The sequence below is a fragment of the Chiloscyllium plagiosum genome, chromosome 18 (assembly GCF_004010195.1).
Source record: "Chiloscyllium plagiosum isolate BGI_BamShark_2017 chromosome 18, ASM401019v2, whole genome shotgun sequence".
Lineage (NCBI taxonomy): Eukaryota > Metazoa > Chordata > Chondrichthyes > Orectolobiformes > Hemiscylliidae > Chiloscyllium > Chiloscyllium plagiosum.
In genome coordinates this window covers 22,940,954-22,950,296 of record NC_057727.1, presented here as the reverse complement: position 1 = coordinate 22,950,296, position 9,343 = coordinate 22,940,954, and the positions used below count along the sequence as shown (strand labels likewise).

Below are 9,343 nucleotides of genomic sequence, written 5' to 3'. Positions count from 1 at the left end.
CCTTTCTGCTACATGATGAATGAGTTTTGACTCTAAAATTACATTAAATGTAAATATAGGATATAGAACAGTACAGCACAGTACAATCCCTTTGGCCCTTGATGTTGTGCTGACCTTTTATCCTACTCTAAGATCAAACAAACCTACATACCCTTCATTTTAGTATCATCCATGTGCTTATCCAAGAGTCACTTACATGACCCTAATGTAGGGAAATCTTATGCAAATTGAAAATTAACCCATTGGACTATAAACTTTTATCCAACCCAGTCCAACACTGGCACCTCCACATCAGAGAAATTAATAGGAAAAGAGATTAGCAAAGTACAACATTACATTAACAGAGAAAAAGCGGTTGATCAGAAGAGGTGTACATATTACTGTGGAAGTTACTGAAAAGGTCACTGCTTACAGTAGCATAGCAAGGATAGTCTGCTCTCAATAACATACAATACATATAAAACCAGGATAATATCAATGGACTAACTTTGTAGTGACAATGCAGAGAGGAACTTTGCCTGTCAGAAGCACATCTCCTCAGTAGTTTTCCATTATTTTAATGAATACTGAATATGCTGACAACACTCAGAAATATAAGACCTCAAACTTTAGAAGTCTAATTTATGGGAAAAGGTTGCTAAACCTAGTTATACTTGTGAGAAAAGCAATCCAGAACCAAAATGCACATTGAGTAAAGGTTCAAAGACTTGGTGGTAAGTATTTAAATATTTAATGCAGATCATGAAATTTGAGAAATCAACAGAAATATAGAACAATTACAAGGCAGATTACCCAATGGATTTGAGTGACACTGACATTTTTTTTTTGAGAATTATCAATTGAGGGAATGCAGGGAGGAATTGATTTGAGATCAATTAAAATGGATCAAGTTCATTGAAACAAAGTATTTTTTTTAACCAATTTCTAAACTTTAAGTTCCAAAGAAAGGTCTTTATTATTGGTAAAAAGAAAAAATAATTGAAAGCTATACATTTAATAAGTAGCAAGATCTTAATAAAAGCCCCATTTCAGTTAAAGACAACTAAAATATAGAAAATAAAATGCACTTATTTTTCAGCAGTTTTTAGAACTTAACTACAAACAGGTTTGTAACCTATGTTTATGGACTACTTTATAAATGCTATAGAGTGCACAGAACACAATTCTCTAACAATGGTGAAACTATGATTTTTGTATTCATCTTGTATTGGTTTACAGACCTTCTTCAACTCTATGATATAGAGAAAACATTTTTATTTAGTGAATATTTACCAATCCTTCACATTGATACTGAAAATCCCTGTCAGTAATATTTATATTTTACGGTTACAGTCACAATATGAATTAATTTTGAAGGTTAACCAAATGGCACCCTGAGTATGTTTCACACACTGTATAGTTTTAAAAGGTACTTGTTTCACCTCCATTGATGAATTGTTCAAAAGGTTACATTATTTTCATGTATTTCTAACCAATAAAACTACTTTATTTTTGGAATTTCTACATCAATATGATGTTTATAAAGTGAACTGACATTTTTCAATGTTGTAGGTTTTCATGGTTACAAAAATGGCAGGCTTTCTTCCAAAGCAATGTTTGGATTACATCTAATGATCTACAAACTATTAATTAAGTTTAAATATGAAGAATGGTTTTGAAAGTTCTCTTAAAGCTCTTGTTACACAGAGGGTAGATGAATGGGTTAAGTGTTGAATTAATGTAACCCAACCATATTGTGAACATATGTATATTGTGATTGACACAATTATCACAGAAAGCCATGACTGTAAAGGTCACAAAGTAGGGGATCCAGCATACCATGAACCCTGTCATTATAAAACCCAACTGTTTGACAGCTTTTTTTTCTTTTACAATGAGAACCTGTTGCATGTACTGCACAGACCGTGAGAAAAACTTTTGCCATGGTAGTTTCAATTGATTAGTACCATCAGTTCTTATAGTTTCTTCTGATTCATTATCCCAAGACGTTGATTCTGGATGTGGACAAGATAGGGAAGCAATCTGGAGCAGCATCGTATTGAATGTTTGTGAATCAGAGATATCTGATAGTTCATTTTTTTCATCAACTGAATCATCTCCAACCTTCTTATGTTCTTTTGTCATCACACTTGTTTGTTGAGTCTTACTGCTTTTTTGTCTGGACCGACCACATACAGGAAAGCACTTTAGTTTAGCTGTTGCAGCAGGACTATCCAGGGTTAAATTTTCCCTCGAGTTCACAGTATAATTTGATCTGTAGTTCAGTTCCATGTTCTGATTTTGTGATTTATTGTCTCTCAGTGACTTATGGTAAAATCTTGTTGAAATTTGTTGCGCCGATGCTGAAATTGAAAAGTCACCAATGTCTTGGTTATTTTCAGTATCAAGCATTTTGATTTGTTTTAAGTCAGAACAGTTAAGCCTACACTGTGAAAGTTTGCTTGAATCTTTGACTCCTGCATCTGTGCGTTCTTGTGAGTTTTCACCTTGCTGGTTCAGATATATTTCATGTTCGTGCCAGGATAGTTTCATATTCTCTTTGAACTTTTTTCTCTCTATGGTTGAGAAGATATCACCCCCTATAAGATCTTGTTGCTGGCAGTGTTTTTTTACAACCATGTAGATTTTTGAATAATACCACAACATCAATAAAAATGGGCCATAAAAGTTCAGAACTGCAGTAAGAATTTTGAACCAGGTAGCATAACGAAATTCAGTGTCACATGTATTGTTTGTAACAGTCCTGATACCTCCATTTGCAAAGACGTGCCATGCTAAGATGGGGATGATCCAAGTCAGTGAAAGAAGCCAGGCCCCTGCAATCATTGCTGCTGCTTTGGTTTTGGTTCGATCCTTCAGATATCGCAAGGGTTGTTGAACTGAGCGGTACCGATCCACACATAGGATAAAAAGACTAAAAATTGAAGCTGTGCTAGCCATATAATCCACAGAAAGCCAAAACTGGCAAATCACTCTTCCTAGTTTCCATTCATTTTCTAATATGTACACAATATTAAGGGGCATGACTACCAAGCCAACGATGAGATCTGCGGCAGATAGACTAACTATGTACATGTTTGCAACAGTATGCAATTTTCTCTCACTTTTTACTGCATATAACACCAAAACATTCATAATGACAGTGAGTAAAGATAAAAAGGCTAAGACCAGGCCGAGTAAAATTTTCTTGGCAGGAAGCTGGTGGTGAAAATCTTCTATTGTGTAATTGTTTGTTGTAAACACTGTATAGTTTGTGATATGTATAATTGAGCTTGCAGTAATATTCATCATGGACAAGGAGGACTGGGTTCCAGCGCCTGTGTACATATATTTGTCTGAGCCGAGACTCCTGATCGATATGTTAAAGAATGTGCCTGAAAAACAAAGGTCTGTGAGTCAATACTTAGCATATTCAACAATGACCAAAATTAAAGCATTTAGCTTATGAATTATGTAACTGATTACACTGGATTGAATTTTCCAAAGTTTGTCACCTTGTCTCTTGGAGGGTTTCTCTCTGTGTGCTCACCTTAAGCATAAATCATGCCGCCAATCTCATGCTGTGTTGCATGCAACAGCAGCAGAAATGCTCCCTGGTACCAGGACCTTCTAGCATTGATGAGCCTGTGCCATATTTAAAGTAAAGCTGCATACCACTTCAAAAGCTAGAAGTCACGAATTGCCCTTCACTTTCTTCACATCTCTGATTGAGATGACAGAGATTAGCACCCTGGTACACAAACAGAGACAAGGTGGTCCTGGAAGGCAAGGTGATGGTGAGGAGGGCTGTCCTCTTTCCTCAGAACTGCCACAGCAAGCCATGGCACCAGAACCTGCCAGTCTTATATGAAGTTGCCATGTGGGTCAGGGCCATTTCCACAGTCTGGAGAAACACCCAGCAGTACCAGAAGAAGATCAATGATATTCTGTGCTCTGGAAAGGTAAATCCCTTTGCTATCTCATGCTCATTCTAACTCCGCTCCACCCACCTCCAAAGCTTATGGTCTACCACTGTCATTGCTTTATTTCCACATCTTCCCATAAACACCCTATTTCCCCCAAATTACCAATCTTTGCTGCCAGTTTTGCCTCCTATTCCGTCACTGGGAACACCTCACTACTTTTCCCCCACACTGCACCACTACCAAAATCTACGCCAGCTACTTTCATTTCACTCAATACTTGTGCTTGTCTCATTCAGGAAAAAAAATGGTCCACAACAGTCCAAACAATGTCAAGACATGTGGTGAGATGGCAAGCACTGGTCCACTGACCATATATGAGGGATGAATCTTTACATTGGTAGGAGAGAATAGAAACTGCTCATGTGTTGAAGCTGAGACATCCACAACCAGCAATTAAGTAAGGTTCCTTGTGATGTGCTTCACTGCTCATCCATTGTGAACATATTCTTAATATACTCAAGCTATTACCCTTAAAGTGTAACTCATCCCCTCTCTTGTTTTCTGCAATTACAAGTGTCTTTGAAGGAATATCTTGCTAGAAGAGGTCAGCTCCACTGGCCACTAATCTCTCCTCCATTTCTAAAGGAAGAAGCCATAGATCCCACAGAGGAACAAGAAAGACTGTCACCTGCACTCTCCACCAACTCAAATACTGACACCCTAGTTGGTGTGTTAGCTATATTAGACTCTGGAACACATTCTGCTGAGCACATCACTGACATGTCTATGCAGCAGGCTGAGGAAGAAACACCCCAGGTCACTTGCGCTCGAAAGGCAGTTAGAAAATAGGCACTTGCTTAGCCTCAGACAGGAGAGGACCTCCTGATGTTGGCAATTATTAACTTTGTGCAAATGCACAAGCAGTCACAGGCACAGCAGACAGGTTTTCTGGACATACTCAGGACATTGGATCAAAAGGTTGGCGATGTCCAACAATGTCATCTGTACCACGCTGGGTCTGGTATGTAAATGGCCTTGGGGTTATTCACCCAAAACTCAAAGGCCAACAGGCTCCACTAAGTCCCTCCTCCCTGGGACAACCCCCAACAAGAGGGAAAGGGAAAAGGAAATGGTCTGAAGGTACACAGGTTGCACAGGTGACACCTGAGGAATGAAGCCAGAGAAGCTCCCCTTCCTTACTGCTGCACAGAGTCACAGAGTCATAACGTCATAGAGATGTACAGCAAGGAAACAGACCATTTGGTCCAACTTGTCTATGCCAACCAGATATCCTAAATTAATCTAGTCCTATTTGCCAGCATTTGACCCATATCCCTCTAAACCTTTCCTATTCATGTACCCATCCAAATGCTTTTAAATGTTGTAATTCTACCAGATTCCACAACATTGTTGTTAGAATCCTGTCTAAAGGAGTGTTACTTCCTCCCGAGCATCCATTACAGCACAAAATCTTGTCATGTTTGAATGGGGGAGCGTCAGATATGAAACCTTGCAATAATGTTTGTAACATGAATTTTAATTGCACAAAAGAAAAAAAGAAAAGTGAAGGTGGGTACTGCAGATGCTGGAGATTAGAGTCAAGATTAGAGTGGTGCTGGAAAAGCACAGCAGGTCAGGCAGCATCCAAGGAGCAGGACAATCAACATTTTGGGCAAAAGCCCTTCATCGGTCATCCCTGATGAAGGGCTTTTGCCCGATTTTCCTGCTCCTCGGATGCTGCTCGACTTACTGTGCTTTTCCAGCACCACTCTAACCTTGGCAAAAAAAAACTCAGAAATCTACATTTGTACTTGGCAATAAAATGGGAATTGTTGCTTTTCCAGTCTCTATACATTTATGGTGAGTGAGTGGTGACTTCACCCTAGTTACATTGGAAGTAGGTGTCAATGAAATCCGGTTTGGCTTGTTGCATCCAACATTTCTGTTCTCTATGATGGTGAAGGTGGTATTCTCCTGTTCTTCTTCCTCACCTTCTTCCTTGGAACAACGCTACCACTTTTGCTGCACCTCATCATTAATCACACCCTCTTTTTGCCTGCTCCAGTTGGCTCTGGAACAGCATGCAAAGACTATGCAGCTTACTCTCTACTGCAAGGTAACCCCAGAACTGTCCAAGCAGAGGATACTATCTTGAGGAGACCTGGTCTGGTCCTTAATAGTACAGCAGAAAAATGGGTTGCATTGTATCTATTCTCAGCCTCAATCAGGATTTTGTGTACTGGAGTCATCAGCAATGCTTGGAGAGTGTAGTCCTTGTGACCTGCCAGCCACCCTTATAAGAAATCCACCCCCTGACATAAAGCAGGAACATGAGACATGACATACTTCCAAGTACTGTAAACTACATATATTATTACAAAGCATCCTGTTCTTTGCAGACAGGAAGAACATGTACATGAATGGTGCCTGTTCCAGTTGAACAAAATAGTTGACAATCATTCACTGGTTTATTTCTTAGGTCAATCAGGGTCAATCAGCCTGGTAAAAAAATTAACAAAACCTAACTGTCAATTGCCAATCAGCATTAATGGGTGCATTTTCCACAGCAAAACCTTTATTAACCAGAGTCCACTGGACAACCACAGTATAAATGCTGGATTTTCCCTTTGAATTTGTGTTACTATAAATTGTCATGACCTACTGGGATAGCAGGCTGGAAATCAAGGTCTGCTATTCCCAAAGTCATCATAAAAGTTAATCATTTTGAAGTAAGTATATAATATTGCCCAATTTACCTTGTTTTCTGATCTAGGTTGATGGAAAGCACTGATCAAATTTCTGTAATTAATAAGAGTTACTATTTATTATAAATAATTTGTAGCTACATGCAAATAATTATAAACCATTGGCTTATTACACTACAAATTAAAACAATAATGCTCTTTCAACATATACAGACACATATACAGACAGACAGACAGGGAAAATCACACCATGTGAAGAAAAAATTGGAAGGTAATTCAATGGTTCCTGTTCACAGGTGCTGAGAAGATCCTTGTGATTCTTCTACTGGTCTGAACATTGCTTTTCAGTTAGACAATAGACAATAGGTGCAGGAGTAGGCCATTCTGCCCTTCGAGCCTGCACCGCCATTCAATATGATCATGGCTGATCATTCCTAATCAGTATCCTCTTCCTGCCTTATCTCCACAACCCTTGATTCCACTATCTTTGAGAGCTCTATCCAACTCTTTCTTAAATGAATCCAGAGACTGGGCCTCCACTGCCCTCTGGGGCAGAGCATCCCACACAGCCACCACTCTCTGGGTGAACAAGTTTCTCCTCATCTCTGTCCTAAATGATCTACCCCGTATTTTTAAGCTGTGTCCTCTGGAGGTCTACAGCACAGAAAAAGGTCCTTTGGTCCATCGAATCTGCACTGGTCAGAAACAACTCCCTAATTATTCCAATCCTGTTTCTCAGCTGTTAGCCCATTACATTGCTTGCCTTGGTATCGCGAGTGCATATCTAAATACTTCTTCAATGTTATGACTGTTTCTGCCTCCACCACCGTTACTGGCAGTGAGTTCCAGATTCCCAGCACCTTCTGAGTGATAAAGATTTTCCTCGCATCCCCTCTAAACATTCAGTCCCTTGCCTTACGTCCAAGCCCCTGCTCAATGATCCCTTCACCAAAAGGGAAAATTGCTTCCTATCTATGCCCCTCATGATCTTATACATCTCATTCATGCTCCCCCCAGTCTCCTCCATTCTAAGGAAAACATCCCCAGTCTGTGCTGCTGGTTGTGGCTCAGTGGGGTACACTCTTGCCTTTGACTTTGAAGATTTGAATCATATTCCAGAGATTTGACCCCAAAGTCTAGGCTGACACTTTTAGCAGGGGACTGGGAAATCTTGGAGGACATTTGGATGAGACCTTATATTGATGCCCTTTCAGGTAGGCATCAAGGATCCTGCAGCCATTATTTCAAAGAGGAGTTCTCCCTGGCAAATGTTAATCCTTCAACCAATCCCTAGGAGCAGATCACATGATGTAAGACAGCAGGAATAGGAGCAGGAGAGGCCAGTTGGTCATTCCTAGCCCTGATTCCTCATGCTAGTTCATTTTGAATTCTGGACAGGGTCAACAGCACGTTTGAGGCTGTTCAGCCCTTCAAGTTTGCTCTACTATTCCACAGAATCGTGCTTGATTGTCTACACCCAAACTACGTTCTTACACCACCCCATACACTTTACAATCTGGTTTGTGGGCACTTATCTGGACCTTGACAGAGCTCTCATCTCCATAGATATGCCATGGGGCTCAACCTCAGTGAATCTACCTTTCCAGCTTTGGCTTCCAGCCCAAGATCCTTATTACACCTGACTTGCTGTAGACAGTTTTGCTCTCGCTTAGTCAGAATCACTCATGTTAACTCATATTTGCATCATTTTTAGGAGTGGCAGGGCTGTTGACATTGCCATCACCATCCATTAAAACGCGTCATTCTGCATTAATCATTACATATTTGTTTTTAAAACCCACATGCAATCTTATGCAAGCTAAACCAGGTAATAAAGTCAGTGCTGAAAATATCGCCTGCACTGGATTTCATTATGCTGTGCGTCTCATTATGCACTGCCACACATCAAGATAATGGAACTTAACCCCAGGGGCTCTTAATATCAAACCAATAAATTATTAACCCTTCAGTGTTTGCAGCATCGTGTTCCCCACTCTCATATAGCATTGTGCCCCATAAACATTCTCAGACAAACAACAAGTTAAGTTAAGAGGAGAGATTATATAAATTAGGTCTGTTTTCTCTAGGATTTATAAGGTTAAGGTTGAAGTCCTCAAGATGTTAATAGGAAAGGAAAGGAAAGATAAAAATAAACTATTTACATTGGTTGAACTGGGGGGTATAGTCTGAGAAATAAAACCAGACTGTTCAGTAGAGATGTTAGGAAGCACTTCTACACACAAAGGATGGTAGATGCTTGGACTCTCTTCCACAAATAGCAGTGGATGCAGAATTAGTTGTTAGTTTTAAATCTGAGGTAAGCAATATTTTATTAACCAACTATATTAAGGGTGGGTATGTGGAGTTCGGCTTGAAGGGCTGAATGGCCGCCGTCTGTTTCTAAGTTACAATCATGTGGGCCAAACTGCAGTTATTTTTAAGATATTAATACTTTAGAGGGCCAGTTGGCCATCTATGAAATATGGCTCATCCCCATTCCAGAGATTGTAGAATTCCGGAGTTGAGAGTGTGGTGCTGGAAAAGCACAGCATCTGAGAAGCAGGAGAGTCGATGTTTCGGGGCAAAACCCTTCATCAAGAATGAGGCTGTGGAATCATGGGCATTTTCTCAGGACCAAGTTGACCCTTATCTGTTGGCTGCATTTTACATGGTTGTGGATTAGCGGAAGGCGGAAAGGGGTGGGGAGGGAAATATATCCCTGGTGGTGGGGTC

The 9,343-nt window shown here is 40.0% G+C and overlaps 1 protein-coding gene across 1 annotated transcript in view; it reads right to left on the bottom strand.

Annotated features, from left to right (window-relative positions):
• Positions 1–1,294: 1,294 nt before the first annotated feature.
• Positions 1,295–9,343, bottom strand: part of hrh1 (histamine receptor H1) — a 39,824-nt gene continuing 31,775 nt past the window's right edge. Inside the window, exon 2 of the mRNA XM_043708633.1 lies at positions 1,295–3,374. Within this exon, the coding sequence (XP_043564568.1) occupies positions 1,636–3,327 (1,692 nt within the window). The 5' untranslated portion in view covers positions 3,328–3,374 and the 3' untranslated portion in view covers positions 1,295–1,635. The remainder of the gene's footprint in view (positions 3,375–9,343) is intronic.